Source organism: Callospermophilus lateralis, chromosome 1, assembly GCF_048772815.1.
Source record: "Callospermophilus lateralis isolate mCalLat2 chromosome 1, mCalLat2.hap1, whole genome shotgun sequence".
NCBI classification, from domain to species: domain Eukaryota; kingdom Metazoa; phylum Chordata; class Mammalia; order Rodentia; family Sciuridae; genus Callospermophilus; species Callospermophilus lateralis.
In genome coordinates, this window is record NC_135305.1 from 220,249,123 (window position 1) to 220,271,236 (window position 22,114).

At 48.8% G+C, this 22,114-nt stretch overlaps 2 protein-coding genes across 3 annotated transcripts in view; both read right to left on the minus strand.

Moving 5' to 3' along the window:
• The window catches only part of Arhgef18 (Rho/Rac guanine nucleotide exchange factor 18), a 50,534-nt gene extending 30,782 nt beyond the window's left edge, over positions 1–19,752 (minus strand). Inside the window, exon 1 of one of the 2 annotated variants that reach the window (XM_076849950.2) lies at positions 19,639–19,752. The gene's annotated coding sequence lies outside the window, so the exon portion shown is untranslated. The remainder of the gene's footprint in view (positions 1–19,638) is intronic. The other variant, XM_076849940.2, reaches the window with a different exon arrangement.
• The window catches only part of LOC143401490 (rho guanine nucleotide exchange factor 18-like), a 42,339-nt gene continuing 24,357 nt past the window's right edge, over positions 4,133–22,114 (minus strand). The window contains exon 12 of the mRNA XM_076859045.2: positions 4,133–4,304. Coding sequence (XP_076715160.2) covers positions 4,288–4,304 — 17 coding nt within the window. The 3' untranslated portion in view covers positions 4,133–4,287. The remainder of the gene's footprint in view (positions 4,305–22,114) is intronic.

A 22,114-nucleotide genomic window follows, 5' to 3' on the forward strand; every position in this document is an offset into this window, starting at 1 on the left:
AAAGGCAGAGGTCATGTGCCCCCACCTGGGTGCCGGCATCACATCAGATCTGTGTGCTTAGTCAGCCTCTCTTGGCATGAAAACATGGGCTACTGCGTCTCTGCCCTACATGAGGGCAGTGGATAGAGTGAGGACAGGATGAGGGTGGCATCCAAAGGCGAGGCCAGCAGGGGCCCAGTGCAAACCCCATCATAAACCTGACCTTGTCTTAAGGAGAAAAGCCAGGCTGGGGCATAGCCCAGCAGTCGAGCTCGACTAGTGTGTGCAAGGACCTGGGTTCCATCTCCAGCACTGAAAAAAGTAAAGAAATTAATGCAGAATCAGGGACAACTGCGGCTTCGAGGGCTAGTATTGGTGGGATTTTAAGTACCACTTAAGTCTCCATGCAACAGGCTGTGTGGCCACCAGGCTCTTTTGTCACGAGTGGGCACCCAGTAAGACAGACAGGACACCAGGAACACCCTCAAAATGCCAGGAGTTACCTGCTGAATGAAACGGAGTGGAAACTGCCCGAGGAAATGCAGTTTACACACTGCTGCTACTCAAGCAGAACTGGGTTCTTCAGGACTAAAGACTGACCCCTTCAGCTAAGCTACTCTTCACCCCTGATGGGTCTCACAAAAACACAAAAATGTCGGCAACTTCCTCAAGCAGGTGCTCTTAGAGGTGAGTTAATGTCACCTGGATACACTCTAAGATTATCGCAGGCATTGACTTTTGAGTTACTTTCTGGCTTATCAATTTTTTATTCATATTTAAATTCTGAACATGGGCCAGAGTTTTGACACGATCTTGCCATATTCCTTTAAGTCACAGGCTATTTTCTCCTCCTATGTTAAATTTCTTGGCTTTTCCTCTTTATTATTCTGCCTTGTTAGTTTACCATAATTCTCTTCTTGCCTTTGCTGCATGTTAATCCTGCCTAATGATGGCCTTGGGGGCCTGAGGTGGCCCCTGGAAGACAGAGGTGTCTCCACCTGAAGCCCCTTGGACCACAGGCTCCTGTCACTTGCCAGAGTGTCTTTCCCACTCACCAAAGTCATGAGTTCCCTCCAGCTGCTGCAACAGATGATCAGAGACGGTGGCCTCAAACAACACCTACTTCTTGTTGCACAGTTCTGGGGGTCATAATCGGGCACGGGCCTATCTGTGCTCAGATTAAGGCATCGGTAGGGGATGGTCCCTCCTGAGGTCCCAGGAGAATCCAGTCCCTCCTTCTCTAGCTCCTGGAGGCAGTATAGTCTGACCCTCCTGACCCTTTTCTCATGAGGTTCCTGTGATAACCCTGGGCTCCGGATGACCCAGGATGATCCCCCATCTCAAGGTCTGCTGATAAGTAACTTTAATCCCATCTGCACCCTCAATTTGCTCTTGCCATACAATATGACGGAACCATGGACGTGATTAGGGGATTAGGACATGGACCTGGCCAGGGCAGGCCAGGCCGAGTCAGGAGAGGTGACTGGCTGCAGCCAACATGCACACATGGTCTATGCCAAGCCCAAACACATGTGTCAACTCCTTTTCTTCTCACCTGAACCTTGGTGCCATTTTGTGCCCCAAGATGGGAGGTGTGGGAGGCCATCCTCACATGTGATCCGAGTTACCTGCCCAGCTGGGCAAGAGGCGCTTAGATACATCTTTGTGTCCAGAGCTTTCCCCACCCTTCTCAGGTCCAAGGGCTTGTCCGTATGGAGGTGTGCCTGGCCACAGCCCCTGAAGACCCAATCGTCTCACCTGACCTTGGGACACTGCCCCCCTTAATCTTCATTGGATGGGATTTTCCCCAGAATTTTTTGTTCCCCAATAAAAGTCCATTCTCTGGCATGTTCTCTCTCTCTCTCTCTCTCTCTCTCTCAAGCCTCTTCAGTAAACCTCGCTACTTTAATGGGTAGCTCAAGGCTGGGGGTTCAAGAAGCCGTCCTGGAGCTAGTTTAAAGGTAATTCGAGCCTGTCTTTTTAATTCAAACTCCCTTTGGATTTCCCACATAGCCAAACCTTCACCTATAAAGCCTGTGCTTGTAGTGGGCTAAAGGGATGGAGGCATGAAGGGGACAGAGTCAGGGGGCGGCAGCAGGAGGACTGTAACAGAGGTGGCTGACTCTGGAAGCTGCCGGTCAAGCCATGGGGCTGACATGGCTCGAGGCATGTCTGGTTTGCTGTCAGCGCTGGGCTTGCTGCCCTTCACCTTTGCTCTGCTCTTTCCTACTCAAGGGATGGCATATTCCAGAATCCAGATTTTTTGTTTTTTACAGCGACCCAGGACCTTGGGCAGAGGCTGACTACAGGCAGGTGCCCCAGGCTGAGGAGCCCAAGGGAGGTGGGCTAATGATGAACGCCTCACCCACCCTCCCCGTTCACATGGGCACGCTGGTCCCCTACTTCCTCACCACCAGGGGGTCCACCGGGCCAGCTCTCGCCCTCACCTGACCCGACTGTGTCCCTGCAAAGCTGTCTGCTCCCCATCTGGTTCCACAAAGTGACTTCATGCCATCTCTGCTCTCCAGGGACTCTACCAGGCAGCTACCTGAGCTGACGTCAAAGCCCTCCTGTGTGATGCCCGGAACTGGTCAGTCCTTCCTTATCATTCTTACTTAACCTTCATTTCAAATTTTTTTTTTTAAGAATTTTTAAAAGATGAACACAATATTTTTACTTTATTTATTTTTATGTGGTGCTGAGGATCAAACCCTGGGCCTCACACGTGCGAGGCAAGCGCTCTATTGATGAGCTAGAACCCCAGCCCCTCAAAGTTTTTTTTAATGTGGAAGCATACCCATTAGTTGACTCATTCCATTGATATATACTGCATTTTAAAACGTCAACATCAGTTCTCTGTTACTGTGACAGAGGCCTTTAAGTTGTGATCAATTTAAAGGAGGAAAGGTTCATCCTGGTGCTTGGTTTGAGGTTTCAGTCCATGGTCTCTTGGCCCTGGGGTGGCGTAGTACGTCAGTGGGAGCAACGGCAGAGGCCTCCTCACCGCAGAGTGGCTGGGAAGCAGAGCGACAAAGAGGGGGCCAGAGTCCCACCGTTCCCTTCAAGGGCATGTCCCTGGTGACCTAGCTTCACCAGCCTCACCTCTCAAAGGTCCCACCACCTTCCACGGCTGGGACCAGCCTTGAGCACACAGACCTGTGGGCCACTTTCAGGACGGAAACTGTAACAAACGCCAACGTAGCATTTTCTCTACACCAGCGTCTTATCTGCAGAGCTCCATTCTCACTTAAAATGGACAAGAACTAACAAGGCAAACTGCGGCCGGTGAGTCGTCTTAGAAGGAGGAAAAAAGAACCACTGGGGCTGGGCTGGGGCTCAGCGTAGAGCGCTTGCCTAGCACATGGGAGGACCTGGGCTCCATCCTCAGCACCACATAAAAACAAATAAGTAAAATAAAGGTATCGTGTCCATCTACAACTAAAAAATATTAAAAAAAAAAAAAAAAAAAAGAACCGTGTGGAACACTCTTGGGCCTAAGACAAGCCAGTTGTCAGCAGGGCCCTGCAGTGTGCCTGAGGTGCAAACCTTCACCCAGATTCCTGGCTGATAGGAAGGGTCCTAGGAAACTCCAGGAGGAGCTCTGGATTCACTCCCGGCTGAATCCCACCCCTCTCCCCCAGCAGCACAAGAGCATTTACAAAAGGAAAGAGGATTTGCAAAAGGAAAGGCGCTGGGGGAACACGGGGCCTCTGTGTGGGAGACGGGGAGCCACCACCAGGCCACACCCCAGGATCACAAGCCTGCGCCACTGAGCTAGGCTCTCATGGCTTTTTTTTTTTTTTAAATTTTAATAATGTTTATTTTTCCTTTCATGAATAAAACACTTGCAGATGTTTCCAAAGACACTAGCGACTTGGACATATCACAGGGGACACTAGCGACTTGGACACGGGGGCAATGCCAGGCTCTTCAGGAATACCTTGGATTCACTGTTGTAACTATCTTCACAAATTCTGTGCAATCGCTGTCGCCTGACTTTGTGCTTATCCACAGGCTGTTCTTTATGAAACTTGGCCACTCTCTGATTCAAAAGGCAAAGTGGTCCTCTGACAACCTGGGGAACTTGGAGGAGTCCACACATTGCATCACTGTGAAGCCACAACTCCAGGTGACAGGCTGCCCACCTTCTCAAGGGGACACAGCTTCACTGGTTCAGAACCAGTTAAGGTGGTGAAACCCTCATCTGGGGTGGTGGTGACCATAGGAAGGGGCCCCCCAGGGAGAACGGCTCCACCACCCCACACCCCTTCCTGGGGGAAGAGTACACGGGAACTCTGCATAATCTCTTTAAATTCTTCTATAATCTAAAAAAAGAAAAAAAAAATCTTAAATTATTTTAAAATAAAAGTTACCAAAAAAGCTCAAAGTGGATGGCAATGATTTTTATGCCAACAGTGGCTTTAAAAAGTACCAGGGTTTGGTGACTGACTGCGCCTTCTGCCTGTGCCACCTCCTTTGGGTCACCAAGGCCCCTGCATTGCACAATTTAAAATGTCCCCAGCCAACACACACACCTGTTCCCTGCCTGGTTTTAGTTTTCCTCTGAGCACTCTCAGCCTACTGAGTCACCGGGCAGAGCGAACCAGAGAACACTGCACCCACCTCCCAGGGGAAGCAGGGTAGGCTCCTGCCAGCCTCCTGTCACCATATTTTTGCCGACCTGTCAATACTCGACCTTCACTGATATTTCCACCCAAGATGCCTCATTTAATACACACCGTTAAGCCACCCATGCTGGACTCGTGGCCAGCAGCACTGCCACTCGGGCCCAAGTGGAGCTTCTCTGGCGAACACATTGTTTCTGTGAGGTGTGTCACAGCCCAATTGCCCTAAGGGACACTGGACAGGGCCTGAGCACTATGCTTGGGAGCCACGTTCAATTTCGAAGTCATAAATGAAAAGCACACAAATGTGAACTGCCTGGCACTCCGCAGCCCTCGAGGAGGGCACACCCTTCCAACAGGAGAGCTGAAACCAGAAGGCAGGTGCCCCCAGCTCCCCCACCTGGGACTTGCCCTGGGGACACATGTGAAGGGCCAAGAAAGCATCTCGAGTATTGATCTGGGGTTACAGAGGTATTTTACCCAGCAGGTGAATTTGGACAGTATTTGTTTACTGAGGAGGGGGTCTCCTTAGAGGAGTGGGCTCTGTGCTATTCCCTGCTGGCACGGCCTGGGGCATGGTGCTGCTGGATAATGTTCACTGGAGGCAGGGAGGCAGCGAGGCAGCGAGGGGACATCCAGGAGGTCCCTGGTCTGGGGTCCCACTGAATGGAGAGGATCCCTTGTTGTGAAGGTCCTGTCGGGGGCCTTTGGGGCTCTTGGGGTTGATGCTTTCTCCCTGAAGCTGAATCACAGAGGTTTATGCAGAACAGTGGCTTGGCTCCTGAAAAGGCAGCAGCATGAGGACTGGATCTGAAGGTAGCCTTGGGAGCACTGAGGGCACTGCTGGGGCGCCCAGGCCTGTGGCTGGGGAGCAGCAGAAAGAGGACACTAGGGCAGTGCAAGGCCCCAGGACCTTGGGTTGGGCCAGGCAGAGGTAGCAAGCTCAGTTCCACTGTGGGTAGGGGTCTAGCCCCTGCCCCCATGAGAACTTAAAGTCACAGCTGATGGCAGCTGATCCAGGAGCCTGGCGTCAGAGGGAGCTCTAGACTGGGAGATGGAAATTGGGCATAGGAAGTGGGTGAGATTCTAGAGATCTGGTGGCAGCTTTATGGAAGGATTAATCAAGATAAGATGGAGTTGACTGTCCTGAAGGTCTGGCTTTGTTGAGAGGTCAGGGTACCAGAGCAGCCAAATTACATCAGTCATTTATTCTGGGGGACAAGGGGGAGGACTGCTGTATTACAACTGGCTCAGACTTTTTTTTTTTTTTTAATCAGCTAAAAGCCTTAAGACGCTTTCTCATAGCTGTCATTAGGTCTGATTTCCCCATCTTATATTTACATAGTTGCTCATTTAGGCCAGCAGTTCCCAACCAGGGGCTACTCTGGTTCCCAGGGCCATTTGCATGCTAAGCCCGTGGTCCACTACTGAGCTGCACCACTAGTTTCTCTTGACATTTCTGATTGTTACCATGGGGGAAGAGAATGCTCCTGGTTCAGAAAAGGCAGAGGCCAAGGATGCTGCCCCACACCTTGTGATGCCAAGGACAGCCCACCATGATGATCTGGTCCCAATGGCAACCGTGTCCAGGTTGGGAAACCTGATTTAGACCCAAATGCCTTACACTGAGACCCTTCTTGTGTGCTTCAGCCAACTGTTTCCACTGCTGAGCTGTTTGGGTCCTGACTCTGCCATGTGATGCATAAGGCCCAGTTTTTTTTTTTTAATATTTATTTTTTAGTTGTAGTTGGACACAATACCTTTATTTATTTTTTTAATGTGGTACTGAGGATCGAACGCAGGGCCTCGAACATGCTAGGTGAACCCTCTACTGCTGAGCCACTACCCCAGCCCCAAGGCCCAGTTTTGATAAGGAAGCTTCTTACATCTTCATCTTTTTCACTGACATGTTAAGCAGACAACCCAGACAGTGCAGAGGACCTGTGGTGACCTCCTATTGGTACCAGTGCACTAATGAGTAGCTTCAGGAACTTTCACCCAGCTAGTTAGGAGCCTGGTTACAGGATGATTAGCTCAGAAAGATCTCAGCATCTCTGTGCTACCTCTCCTACCCACGAGAGTATGTGCAGGATCTGATCAGAGCTGTCCATTTCCATGTGGTCAACCCCATTTCCTGACCAGCTGGACTTGATGTCCATCTTTCAGAAGGGCTAAGGGCTTCTCCATAAGGATCGGTGCTGGCTTCTGAGGCTCCTGAATCTAGCCTGCCTCATAAAGCCCATTCTGCAGGGTTACCTGAAGCAGGGATTCAGGCAGGTATTTGTACCCCATGTTCCCAGCAGAATTACAACAGCCAGAAAGTGGACATAGCTGAGCATCCACCAGCAGAAAAACAGATAAAGTATGACACCCCACCCCCCAACACACACACTTGCTAGACTATTACTCAGCCTTAAAAAGGGAATTCTGACAGCCGCTACCTCATGGCCAAACCTCGAGGATGTTATGCTGAGGGAAGTAGGACAGCCCTGAAGGGACAAGCACAGCATGAGCCACTCCCAGGAGGCCCGTGGAATCGCCAGATCCAGAGAACAGATAATAGAAAGGTGGTGCCAGGGGCTGGGGAGGGGCTAGGGGTTAGCACTTAACAAGGGCGGTTGCAGTTTGTGGGATGGTTGTGCAACAAGGTGTCTGTGCTTAATGCCACTGAATGGTGCATGTAGAAATGGTTAAAATGGCGTTTTACAAGGATATGACTGCTGGAGGAGACCCGAACCTCAGAGCTGTGGCTCCTCGCAGGTTGGACTTAGATTTCCTACAGGAGCCTGACAGCATTCACAAGGCAGAAGCTAAACAACACCCGCGACTCTTCCTAACGCTTCCGTTGCCAGCTGTCTAGGTGACAGGACCCAGGCAGCCTCCCAAGAGATCAGTTCCAGCACACCCCACCGAGTCGGCTTGTGCTACAAGGTGTCCTCCTCTCAGCCTGCACTCACTGAACCCCTGGGCAATCACAGGACTGTTAGTGAAGATAGGGGACCTAAGACGGCTCCATATGGCGTCTAGAGTCTCTTGATGAGCAAAGGTGACTGCTGCACAGGGCCGGGGGAGGAGTGTTGGAGCTGCTCACGAGGAGGAAGAGGTGAGAACCCTAAGAGTCAACCATGGAGGAAGCAGCCCTTCAAAGGGGGCTGGGAAGGGGCAAATCTAATAAGGAGGCTAGAGCCCTGTTTCAAGGCCAGAAAGGGTCTGAGAAGACAGACAAGCTTGGGGTCTGATCTCATTTTTTACCCTATTTTGGGGTTAAAAAAAAAAAAAAGGCACAAAAGGCCAAGAATGGGGTGGAGATGGCTCTGAACTGCCCAGGCTTGTCCTGGAGCTTATTCACTTCCTTTGGCTCATGTTTCACACAATTTTCTGGTACCAGGATGGAGGACCTCCCATGTCATTCACAGGTACTCCAACACTGGGGAAGTGTAGGCCTGTGGACAGTATTTCTCTAGACCTGGAGCAAAGCTGGAGGCTGAACTGCTGGTTCTCAGCAAAACAATTCTGCCCACTGGGGCCCAGCAGCTTTCTTTGGGCATCTTTTAAACAATTATGTCAAAACAACTGGCTGTGCAGAAATCAAAATGACATGGCTGGAAAACATTTTAATGAAAACGATTGATTCTGAAAAGATTAATTCAGGTGTAGCTATTACACATCTGAAACCTTCTGGAAAACCCTTCTGGCTTTATTTTTTTAAGTCAGAGACAATTTTAATGTGGGTAATAAAGTGCAAATGTTAGTAGAGGTGGCCGTAAAGAGGACAGAGGAAATCAAATACTTGGTGGAGGCCAGTGGGTTTTCTTTCAGCAGATAACGAGCGTTGTGTCGCAGGGGAGGCAGGGCACAGAGTCATCAGAATGCCAGGAAAAAACCTGTTTGCCTTCAATGAGTTGGGAAATGATTCAAGGGCACTGCATTTCTGGAAGAAGACAACTGGAATGGGACGGGGTAGGGAACTTTGAAAAGACTCACCAGTCTTTCCAGTCTGAACCTGCCCAAGGCGGGCTGAGCCCACTTTCCAAAGCAGGGGCTTGAACAACTAAGTCTCACTGTTTATCTGGGGTGTGGGTCATGCAGACCCCTCTCCCTGATCTGCAAATACCTCGGAGGATCATCATTCCCCTGCAAGATGCACCACAGCATAAAAAGGGTCCCTGCAAGGACAGAGAGACCTGAGGTGAGGAGGACATTTACAAAGCTACACAGCCATGGCCCCAGAAACAAACTCAAAAGCTTGACACTACTGTATGGGTTGGCCAGCAGCCTGGCCTAAAATATTTACTCTCTGAGTCTCTGCAGAAAGTTTGCTGATCCCATAGTCTACAACCAAACTGGCTTGTCCTGGAAGGAAGCACCTCTTCTCCACAGTCAGCCCCGCCAGGTGTCTCACTGATATGCCTCAAGTGCAGAAGGGATCCCAATAAAGGAATCCCAAGGTGGATTAATGGGGGGGAGTCATTAGTGAATTCCAGAGTCCTGAAACAGCCTGTGCTGTGGCAAACAGGTGGCCCAGAGGTTGGTTTCCAAGCCTCTCAAGTTCCCCATCTTAGGAATGCAGGTGTAACTATTAATCCCAGAACCTCGCAAAGACCTTCATTAGTATTCCACTTACAACTTCAACAGTGTGAGCTTGAATATATTTTAATATATCCTGCATCTCAAGGTCAGATTGTAAGGTAGGTGCAGGGGGTGATGGCTGGTACAACTCTTTCCCTTTCTAAATCTACGAAACTTGGGGATCTCACTATGTTGCCCGAGTTGTCCTTGAAGTCCTGGGCTGAAGTCATCCTCCCAGTCATCTTCCCGCATAGCTGGGACTTAACATGCACACCACTGCACCCATGTTAACATCTGTATTTGGTGAAAGTGGTGTTTGAATGCACAGAGAGAGAATAGTTACATAGAGTATAGACAAACAGCGAAACATTTGACAGATTATAATATCAGGCACCTATTTATACTTTATAACAAGCTATCTTCAGAGAATAGATTCAAAAGCTTTCCAGAAAGAATCCAAGAGCTTTCTTCTTTCTTTCTGCAATTAACTGGCTTCTGCATGAGCCCAAGTTTACCACTCACTGTAACTTGAAAATATTGAAAAACTGTTATGCACCATAGAGAACCTAAAAAAAAAAAAAAACGAGCACTAGTAACCAGCAGACTTCTCCTCATTGAAGAGTCATTTGCAATAGAAGGTTCTTGCGCTTGGCTGAACAGTGTCCCCCTCACTTTCACACCCGCCCAGAACCTCGTGGCCTTACATGGGAAGACAGCCTGTGGGGATGTCTTAGGTAAAGATCCTGAAGTGCAATTTCAATTTTGGGTGGGCCCTAGAGTCAATGACTGATGTCTTTGTAGAAAAAAAGAGAGGGAGACTGAGACACAGCAAGACACATGGACACAGAGGGGACAGACAGACAGGCGAAGCCCAAGTGAATAGGGAGGTAGAGACTTGAGAAATTGGCCACTGGCTACCTTCTAAAAACTGGAAGAGGCTTGGAAAAATTCTTCCCTAGTGCCTTCTGAGAGAGCCCAACCCTGCAGACACTTGATTTCAGTGTTCCACCCTCAGAACTGCAAGAGTTTGACTTTTTAAAAAAACTACATTTTTAGTTGTTGATAGACCTCGATTTTATTTATTTATTTATATGCAATGCTCAGAATCAAACCCAGTGCCTCACATATGCTAAGCAAGCACTCTACCATTGAGCTACAACTCCAGCCCAAGAGTTTGCTTCTTAAGTGTTCCCCCAAAGCTCCTGTGTTGAGTGGTGGAGCCTTTAAGAGGTGGGGCCTAGAGGGAGGAAGCTGGGTCACGGGGCCTTGTCCCTGGAGGGGTTATCGGGTGGCCCCTTCCTTTCTGCTTCCTGGAGGTGAGGAGATTACTCCCCCATGCTCCCACTAGAGGTATCGTGCCACCCCAGGCCCAAAGGCAATAGGCCAGCGACCATGGACTGAACCCTCTGAAAGTGTGAGCCAAAGCAAAGTTCTCCCATGAGTTGGTTTATCTTAGGTATTTGTTATAGTGATGAAAAACAAACCCAGAGGCCATTTCTGCTGTTTTAAACCACCACTGGTTTGTCGCCGTGGTGATCTGCTGCAGCAGCTCTTGGAAACGGATGCAGTGTCCGAGGCAGAACTGCCTGTTGTGTGGAGGGGTGCTTCATCTTTTCCACACATTTTCCTCCTGTACATGCACTGGAATCCCCAGGCAGCACTTTGACATTATGGGCTGGAGCCCATTTGTAAGTTATAAAAAATGTTTTTCACAAAACAAAACAGAATAGAAAATACCGGTCTGTTGAGGGTCACACAGATGAGTCTTCTTTGGTAAAACTTCTGGGTCACCGTTTACAATGTTCATTTTTATCATGGTCACGGTCAAAATGAAACTGCACCCATCTCGGAGTCCCAGCCGCTCTGGTCCTCAAGTTCATCTATTGGGAGAACCTTCTAGACCATTGGAAGGCCAGCCTAGCTTTGTTTTTTTTCCTTTTCCCACTTTTGTGTGGTGCTTGGGACTGAACCTGGGGCCTCATGCAAGCCAGGCAAGTGCTCTCCCACTGAGCCACACCTCCAGCCCTGCAACCCTAGTCTTTAAAATCTCCAGGACAGGGACATTCAGTGTTTAGTTTAACCATGTAGAAGGCCTTTGGATCTCACCTTAGCTGTTTCTGTTTATTCTAGCTTTAAACCAGTTAGTGCTCCAATTTGGGCAGTATTTATGGGATAGTGCAGGACTGAGAGGCCCTTCAAGCCAGGAGCTAACTCACTGCCACCCCAGAGACAGGACAAGGATGAATCAACCACAGTCAGAGACACAGGATAAGGGTAACCAAGTGAAACTGACGCAGCCTCAGGGCAGCCGTGCTCCCCTCTGGCACGTCCCTGTCACTACTGCTTCTACGTTCATGGTGTCACAGATTAAAACAGCAAAGTTCAGGCCTGGGTGAGCCTCAAAACGTCACGCTACAGAAGCCAGATACAAAAGGCCCCGTATGTTGTAGTCTTCCATTGATCTGAAATGTCCAGAACAGACAAATCCAGAGATGGAGGTTGCCGGGGGCTGGGAGGACAGGGTAAGGGGAAATGACAGCTGGGAATGGGATTTCTTTGGGGAGTGAAGAAAAGTTTCTGGAATTAGTAGTGGTGCTTGTACAGCTCTGTGAATAAACTTAAAACCACGGAACTGCACACTATAAAGAGTGAATTTTATGTCAAATATAACATTACAATTAAAAAAAAAAAAAACTGTGAACAACAGGCCTTTCCCCAGCAAGCTGGGAAGCCGGGTTGTGTGGCAGTGGTGAGGGTGCTGCCCCTTGACTGGAGCTTTTACAAAATTCTGAAAGAGGAAGAGATCCTAAAAGGAAGGTTTGATCTTCCTGATCATATAGGCTGGGTGGAGCTAATGACAAATTGTAGCACACATTTACGAGATTTGACTTGTAATTGTTCCTCAAACTTCTGGAGTGGACCTCTATGACATTCGTTGCTACACTTCATTCGTCACTGAGTTATTTTTTTTTAATTGCTTTAATTTAAAATTCTAATTTAATGTAATAGCTAAATTGTCTCCACTGGCGCCTGTGACAGCAGCTGCCTGCTGAATGAATGAGCACCGTGCCCTGACACCTGCACGCCCACCACAAGCCAACTAAAGGAGGAGCCCTGCTATGTCCTGGGTCCCACGGGTGAGAGCCAAGGAGTGGGCTGAGGAGCATCTCTCACACCCCAGGAGTGTGCCCAGGCTCCTGCTGGCAAGTCATGTGCTGCCACCCTTTGAGAGGAGACAGGGCCCTGGACCAGGTCAGAGAAGGGGAAAGGGCAGGAGCCTGCTGAAGGGGCAACGCAGCCCAGAGCACCAGGGACCGCTGAGCTGAGAGCTGCGAGGAAGGCTGAAAGGGAGGGCAAGTGTAGGGATTCCCAGGTCAAGAGTGCAAGTTCAAGATCTTGGATTTTGGATGAGACAATTGGAATGTGAACTTCCTGAGGGTGGTAGAGCAAATAACTAACAGTGGCCGAAATCAGCACAAATTTATTAGCCTGCAGTGCTGGAGGTCAGAAGTCTGAGATCCAGGTGTGGCAGGGCTGGTTCCTGCGGAGGTTCCAGGGAGGCCTAGTCCACCATCTAGGGCTGCCTCACCCCTCCACCTCCACAGCCGACAGTGCAACATCCACCAGTCTCTCTGTCGCTGACCCTCCTGTCTGCCTCTTATGGGGACCCTGTGATGAAACTGGGCCACCTGGATAATCCAGGATGATCTCCTATCTCAAGACCCTTAATCACGCCTGCAAAGTCCCTTTTGTCATGTGAGGGCGTCTGTTTTCAGGCCTCAGGGCTAGACTGTGGATGTCTGGGGGCCGCTACCCTCCGCCTGCCGGGCCAGTCATGGTGTTTTCCCAGAGCAGTGTGTGGGGAGGCCAGTATAAATTACAGAACAGAGAGGAGACCTGTATGGCCTTCAGTCTCCAAAGGGATATTCCACTCTCCATGAACAACGTGCTGACACCTATGGGTGTGGACAGGGCAGCCTGAGACCTGCAAGGACTCGGAAACCGCTGGAGTTGTCGCCTCTGGTTACATAAGCATGTTAACCAGATCACTGCTCTGCTGTCAGGTTGACTAGGTTTCCATCTCAGATGGACTCTGCGTCTCTTAGCTGCCAGATTCTCTGCCTCCCTCCTCCACTGGCCTGGAGCTGACAGCTCTAAACATTGTCCTGCCTCACCCCCTCCCTCTCAAAGCACTATAAACATGCCTGTAGTTCAGGCAACTTGGGAGGCTGAGGCAGGAGGATCATGTGGGGCCAGCCTCAGCAATTTAGCCAGACGCTGTTTCAAAAAGTAAGGTGCTGCCATATAGCTCAATGGCAGAGAACCCCTGGGTTCAAACCTCAGTACTTAAAAAGCAGGCAAGAAAAGAAAAAAACAGACAACCTTGGGATGCAGCAGAGGTGGGGGGAAGAGATCTGTGCTCTGGGGGCAGAACACAGCTTTCTGCATCCCCACTGAAAAATACCCTTTAGAGAAGCTGATCATACCGATGGACGGCAAGCACCTATAGGCTTCGAGTACCGTGTCACCTGGAAAGACAACCACCTCTGGTCCTGTCATCTTCCTGGCCCAGCTCACATCCCCTGTAGTGACTGGAAGACACTCCTCTCTCCCCACCACTGTCACCTAAGCCCTGTCACATCTATCTTCAAATAGACCTGAATTCCGTCCTCTCTCCACTATCCCTCTTTCTCCCTAGGTCACTGTCCTCAGCCTCTGCCCTTTCTGAGCCATCCTCTACTCCAGATGAAAACAACCACAGACTTCTCTACAATAACATGAGGCCTAAACAGAGCACACCAGTCTGGGTGCTACTAGATAACGGCTCATTGCTGTGTCCTGGCCTGAGCTGTTGGGTGTGCTGTTCCCTCATCTGCCAGCTGCCGCTGAGGATCAGCCCACCACTGTGGCTCAAGACGGTTTTCCTGCCTGTGCTGGGGCTTCGCCCACAGAACTTACTCTTTACACCTCTGTCTCCACCCTGGCCATGCTGGACTGCATGCACATGCCTGGTAACCGTCTCCTCCATGGTAGGGGACTGAGTCCGTACATGATTTTATCCCCAGCGCCTGGGCACAGTGTCCGACAGAGGAGGCAATCTGTTCAGGCAATAATCCAGGCCGCCATTTATGTTGGAAGTTGTTTCCTCTGTCTCTGGGGTTCTCTTAGCTTTAGTCCTTAACCTCTGGCTACTCAGTCCCAAGTTGCTCCTTAAAATTCTGTCCCATGTCCAAACCCATTTCCACTGTGCTTCTAGCTCTCTTCTCACCTCTCCCTGTAGTTATTCACAGAGTTGTGCATCCATCACCATCGGTTTTACAATGTTTTTATCACACCAAAAAGAAACCTTGAGCCCCTTGGCTGTCATCTCCACTCTGCTCCCCCACCCTGGCCTCTGCCAACCACAAATCTGCTTATTGTCTTCATGGATGTGCCTGTTCTGGATGCTTGGTGTAAGTGGAGTCATACAATCTGGGGACTTCACTAAGCTTGATGTTTTCAAGGTTCATCCACGTATTGGAACTTCAATCCTTTTTATTACTGAACAATATTCCATTGTATGATGGGCCACATTTTATTTACCCACTGCAAGATGGACAGCTGGGTAGTTTCTAGCATAGGGGAATGGGTTCGGACAGGAGACAGACTTTTAAGGAATGCTGCTCTGAACATTACCCACCTGCGATGGTTCCAGTTACCATAAAATCAAAATCGATTTCTCGGTTTTGATCATGCAAAAGCAGTATGCATTCAGTAGAAACTGCACGATGACATTATGTTAGCTTATTAAATGAGTCTTCAACTTAACAATGGACTCATCAGCATGTAACTCCATGGTTAAGTCAAGGACCATCAGTAAGGGATTTGGTAGCCCCGTGGGTTCCCTCTTTTCAAACATATACCTAAGCTAGAATTGCTGGATTGTGCGTTCATTCTGTGTTCAAGCTTTTGGAGAACTGCCAGACAGTCTTCCACAGCAACTACACCATTCTGTATTCCCACAAGCATTATATAAAGATCCCAATTTTTCTATCTTCCCATCTCTCTCAGAGCTCTTCATTTAGGACTCCCCAAGTGGGTACCACAGAGGGTCACAGGACCCAGCACTAATCATCCTAGCCTGGAGTTGTGGACACCGCAGAGCTGCTTTCTCACTACCTGCACTGCCACAGATGCTCAGCTTCTTGCTCTACACTGCATCTGGTCAGTCACTCTCCATTTCACCCTGGTAAAGGGACTACTGAGTACATGGACCTCCTACTGTGTATGACTTCATGATTTATTATTCTTTCTAGATTCAATTTTACTCTTTAAACAAACCTCAGCAAATTAGAGTTATCCATAAACACTGCGTAACTGGGATGTCCTTGTATGCAGGATTATGCTGGACTCCTGCCAAGAATCTGACACGGTCCTCTCCTTCCTCAGCCCCATGTTCCAGTGGAGGGGCTGCTTGCTTCAACTGCTGCCCTCTTTTGAATCTCTCTCCTCCTGAATCCCACTCATAAGATTAATGAACTGGTAAAATGTAAATGTGATGGAATTAGATACTGATGATAGTGGCAAATTCTGTGAAATATACTAAAAATCTCCGAGTAGTTCATTTTTGAAAAGTGAATTTTATGATACATGAACTGTATCTCAATGAAGCTGTTATACTAAAAAAGTGACATAATTCAAAATTTAACTATTTACAATGTGTTTATACTTTCAGTGAAACCTCTAGAATATTTTTTCAAGATTTGATCACAAATCAGTATGTTTGCTACTTTGAACATAATTAACTACAACTTTATGCTTAGTTGAAATTACGAATCTACCTATACATGGGAAAACAGAGACGCAAGCAAGCTGAATTTAGTATATACAACTTGATGCGAACACACACAAAAAAAGCATAGCTGCAGCTGAGACCCCCAAAGGACATTATTTTAACCAGTTTTCCTCCCTCCCCCATCTGCTGCATTCCTCCTCCAAACAAATTCCTACAGGCAGCTCCAGAGCCGCAGACTTGCAGACTGGAACTGTTTTGCACCTGGAGAGAGGGTTTTCAAAAACAGCAGCTCTTGATCACTTTGAGGGGAAAGTGAAGTTTACTTAACAAGCAACAAAGAAACAATGATTGGCTGGATTTATCGAAGGTCTCTGGGCTTGAAATTATTTAAGATAGCTGGAAGTGAAAATGTTTCAAAAGTCACAGATGGAGTTTGAAGAAATGGAAATATGACCCAGCATATGTGAACCAAGGAGACCTTGACACAAGATCAGAACTATGTTAAACATGTGGTAGGTAAACACCCAGGGAGGCACAGCTGGTTTCCACAGCCCTAGTCCCTGGGGCTGGTGACAACAAGTGCAGTAGCTGGGGCCTTAATTGCTACTATGTGACAAGAATGAAAATTATTCCACAGCTATTCATGAGAAACAACCTATGTACCTCTTCAATTTGCAAAGTGGGGGCATTCTCAAGTCAATTTACCAAAAAGAAAATGAAAAAGAAAGAAAGGAGACAGAGAAAGAATTACAGCACCTCTTTTTCATTTCTCTACGCAATTTAAAAGTGAAATAAGCCACACAAAACCAAAACAGATTGCCTTTACAGGAATATAATTAATTATGCCTTTGATTAAATTAAAATTAATTTACTCTTATTTGCTATAGAACAAATGTCTTCATTTTTGTGTTTTCCTCAGAGGGGTTCAATGACCCACAGAAATACCAAAAGATTGATAAGTGTTAACTCTGACCCAGTTCAAATGACACCCGAGATGCTCAAATTTTCTGGACCCTTTATTACTTGGAATGTCAACCTAAAAATACAGGTCTGGAAATTCAGCTGAGAAAATAAGAGACCCAGACTAGGTAAAGACAAGTGAAGCAAGAGACATCACTATACCAGACCTTAAACTATACTACAGAGCAATAGTAACAAAAATAGCATGTTATTGGCACCCAAATAGGTAGATAAATGGTACAGAATAGAGGACACAAAGACCAACCCACAAAATTACAATTATCTTATATTAGACAAGGGTGCCAAAAACATGCATTGGAGAAAAGATAGCCTCTTCAACAGATGGTGCTGGGAAAACTGAAATCCATATGCAACAAAATGAAATTAAACCCCTATCTCTCACCATGCACAAAACTCAACTCAAAGTGGACCGAGGACCTAGGAATAAAACCAGAGACCCTACGTCTAACAGAAGAAAAGGTAGGCCCCATCTCCATCATGTGGGATTAGGCCCTAACTTCCTTAATAAGACTCCTATAGTGCAAGAACTAAAACCAAGAATCAATAAATGGGATGGAATCAAACTAAAAAGTTTCTTCTCAGCAAAATAAACAATCTGTGAGGTGAACAGAGAGCCTACCTCCTGGGAGCAAATTTTTACCCCTCACACATCAGACAGAATCTCTAGGGTATATAAAGAACTCAAAAAGCTAAACACCAAAAAAACAAACAAACAAACAAAAAAAAACAATTATAAATGGGCCAAGGAACTGAACAGACACTTCTCAGAAGATGTTATACAATCAATCAACAAATATATGAAAAAATGTTCATCACTGCTAGCAATTAGAGAAATGCAAATCAAAGCTACTCTAAGATTTCATCTCACTCCAGTCAGAATGGCAGCTATTATGAATATAAACAACAATAGGTGTTGGCAAGGATATGGGGAAAAAGGCACACTCATACACAGCTGGTGGGACTGCAGATTGGTGCAGCCAATATGGAAAGCAGTATGGAGATTCCTTGGAAAATTGGGAATGGAACCACCATTTGACCCAGTTATCCCTCTTCTTGGACTATAACCAAAGGACTTAAAAACAGCACACTACAGGGACACAGCCACATCAATATTTAAAGTGGCACAATTCACAATAGCTAAATTGTGGAACCAACCTTTCAGTAGATGAATGGATTTAAAAAATGTGGCATTTATACACAATGGAATATTACTCAGCAATAAAAGAGAATAAAATCATGGCATTTGCAGGTAAATGGATGGATTTGGAAGAGATAATGCTAAGTGAAGTTGGTCAATCCCAAAAAACCAAATGCAGAATGTTTTATCTGATATAAGGAGGCTGATTCATAGTGGGGTAGGGAGAGGGAGCATGGAGGAATAGACAAACTCTGGGTAGGGCAGAGGGGTGGGAGGGTAAGGAAGGGGGCAGAGGGTTAGAAATGATGGTGGAATGTGATGGTCATCATTATCCAAAGTACATGTATGAAGACATGAATTGGTGTGAATATACTTTGTATACAACCAGAGATATGAAAAATTGTGCTCTATATGTGTAATATGAATTGCAATGTATTCCGATGTCATATATAAACTTTTTAAAAATTAATAAAAAAAGAAAAAATACAGGTCTGGGATTGGGTACCTAGGCACAGGTTACATAACATTATGTTGGGCATGCACCATATGCCAGGCACTCTGCCATACACCTTACACATATTTAACCAACTGAATCCCCAACTCACCCTTATTCCCATTTTAAAAATGGAAGAGACTAAGGCTTGGTGAGGGTACATGGCCAACAGGTGGTGGAACTGACACCAAATCCAGGTCTGATGTGACACTCAAACCTATGCTCTTGATATTTCCTACTACGCTCCAGGATTAATCATTCACTCGGATTCCTGCAAAACCAACCCCAAACCATCTTCCCTTGTGGGACTGTCCACATATTCGGGAATTCTGGTTAAAAAGAGAAGGGACCCTTGAAAGCTACAGGCTGGAGTTCCATCTCTCTGAGAACAAGGCAAAGGGGGAAAAGTTTTGCTCTTAGCCTTACTTCCGTGTTAAAACTTTGAGAAAGTTTTTACCCTCCCGGCCAGCCATATCAACAGAGCAACAGGTAAAAGGTAAGGGGAAGGCAGCTACAACAAAACACTCAAGGAATGGTTTCTCATTCCCGTCGGCAAGGTAAGCTGCATTGCACCTGCTGAGTTTTTAGCCAAGAATGTGGAAAGAAGCATAGGGAAGAACCGAAGCACACCCGCTTCGCACGATTTTGTACCCAAACGCTCGCTGGTTGGGAGGACATCTGCTCCGGGGTCTCAGAATACTCCTGGGAAGCCTAAAACACTAGGGCGCTGATTACTGTCGTGGGTATCTCTTCATCTCTGGTCCTGCCCCCAGGCACCCCTGACCCAGGAGCAGAGGCTGCAGGCGAGCGACCTTTCCTCCCTTGGAGGAGAGGCTGCTGCGCCCTAACACTGGCTGGACAATGTCTGCACCTCTGCAACTGCATTCGCCACCCAGAGTCCCCATGCATTGAAAGGGCAGCCAGAACCGGACACCCATCCACCTGCCCAACGTAGTCTACCGGGCCCAGCGGGAGGCCTGAGGCAGCCCCGGGGGGTCCGTGCCCCAGGCCGCCCCCAGGGGGACTGAGGCCTCCCCCGCGAGCCCAGTCCTCTTCGGGACTGCCCCGCTGCCCTCACCTCGACCCGGTTCCCCGCAGGCCGCTCTCCTCCCGCTCCTCCACCACTCTAGCCGCAGCCGCCGCCACCGCCTCCGCCCGGCCTCAGCGGATCCACAGTCGCCCGCAGCTCGGAGCCGGAAGCGGGAGCCAGCGCAGGGCGAGCGGCGCTTGCGCGACCCGCCCGGGGGCGTGGTCAGAAGGGGCGTGGTCTCGGGGGGGCGTGGCCTCGAGGCTGGTAGGTCCCCGCACCTGGGACTTTGCCTTAGACTCGGCGCCGAGCGTCGGGGCGGGGCGCGGCGGGGCGGGGCGTCGGCTCCGCGGAGGCTGCAGGCTCGAGGACCTCACGGGGAGGGTCCTTGTGATGAGGGCCAGGGCAGCCTATGAGGCGGGTCTGAGGGGTTGGGGGCGTTCCTTCATAAGAGGCGGGTCAACCGGAGCCAGAATATCGGCTGGGATGGGAGACCCTGTGTGTGGGGCCGGGATGACCGTGTTGGGGGGATCCTGAGAGGTCGGCGGCGCTGGGGTCCTGGGTGATTCGTGGAGCTGGGGAAGGGACTTTTATTTTGAGGGACAATGCGGGCCTGGGGGATCTTGGGGTTAGGGGCGCCTGAGAGGAGGTTGGAGTTGGGAGGATCCTGAAGGAAGATCAGTGGGGTGTGTAGGGGAGGGGGGCTGGGGAGGGCACCGGGGGTCTTGGATGCCCGGGGAATGGGGAGTTCCTGGTGGGGGGACAAGGAATTGGAGGCATTTTCTAGGGCCAGTGGGAGCCCAGGTGATTAGCACGTCTGAGGAGGGAATACTGGGGGAGGATCCCCACAGGGTGGAGGGATGTCTTGGGGGATCAGTAGTGTGTGTGTGTGTGTGTGTGCGCGGGGCTGGGGGTGTCGGGGGGGGGTGCCGCATTTGGCAGTATCTAAGGGGAGCTCCTCTGGCAGCAAGGATTAGAGAGGGCAGGGTCTGTTGACAAGGCCCAGCGTAGATTACAAGGTGGATCTGGGAAAAATGAGTCATATACCTCACAGGTGTTCTCGGACACCCCAACACAGGTAGCATCAGCTATCCCAAACACATAGACACCCAGGCAAGTGCCACCAAATACTCCAAACAGGCTTCTAGCCACCCTGAAATATGTCAGATACCCCACCTAGATCCGTTGGAAATCCTCAAACATTCAGGTGTAAAAATCAAGCCAAATATTCTGAAAGCACCAGACACTTCTACTTAGGAGCCAGCAGATACCCTCAACAAGCTTTTGGACACTCAGAAACATATCCAAGACCCTACATGGGAGCTTTCAGTTACCCCAAAACACACACCAGATATTTCCAATGCAGATATTATCAGACACCTGCAAACAGGTGTTGAGAATCTGAAACACATTCCAGATCCCTCCTTGCCAGGTGCTGTTAGACACCTGTAGACATGCCAGATACTGCCGCAATGTCAGTCCCCCATGTGCCATTACATTCCAACCCTGAAGCTATTTGTCCAATCCAGGTCCCTCCCACCCCAGGTGGGGCAGTTGGGCAGTAACCAGGAGTGGAGCCCAGTGACTCTCAAAGTTCAGGTTGGTTAATAGGCCAAGAAGATCTCCCCAAACCAAATTCACTTCAACACACACAGTTACATTGTCAAGAGCTCTCAGTATGGAAGTGGGTGTGGGTTACGGTGTGGGGCAAGTGATAGCACTCAGGTTAGGTCCAGACTTTTAGTCAAGAGATGGAGCATGTCTAAGGAACAGGAGGTTCCAGAAAGGTACAGACATAGTTCATAAGACAGTCCTTCCCAGTGGCCAGGTCATGGAGTCTGGGTGGCCGAATGGTGGGAGAGAAGTGGAAAGATAGGTGGGGTCAGACCCTGAAGGGCATTGAAGTTCAGGACCAGGAATAGGATTATGTGGATTGATTTCTGGGAAAGCATCCCAGCTTTCCCCTGGAGACCACCTGCCCTAATTACCTGGAGCATGACCCATTCTCTATTCTGTTTACCACACTGCCAGCCTGCTCCTCTATATGACAGTCACATCTGGCCCTGGATACCTCTGAGGTATAACCGGGGGTACCTGTTGGAAATGAGGTGCATATACTGGTGGTACATGCCTCCCGACGCAGGTGTGAAGGGGGCTGTGGTCAGAACACATGATTTAAATGCTTTCATTGCCTCTTGCTGGTGAAAGACCTTAGATGACAACAGCAACAAACACAATAATGATGGTGATGGGGAGGGGGAGGAGGGTGACACATAGTACCACTGCCTCTGTGCACCAGGCACTATGTGAAGTGCTACCTTTTACACACACTCAAATCTTCCTTGATCTCAAAGGCTATATTTGTAAGGGACTTATTGCTCCGCAGGTCACGGTAAGCCACCCTGCTGGGTTTGGCTGGTTTGCTGCTGGATAACCTGGCTCAGGGGTGAGCCGGCCAGTAAATATTTCCACCTTTGCAGGCCCTGCTGCAAACTACTCAGTTCTGCCATTGTTGCCTGAAAGCAGG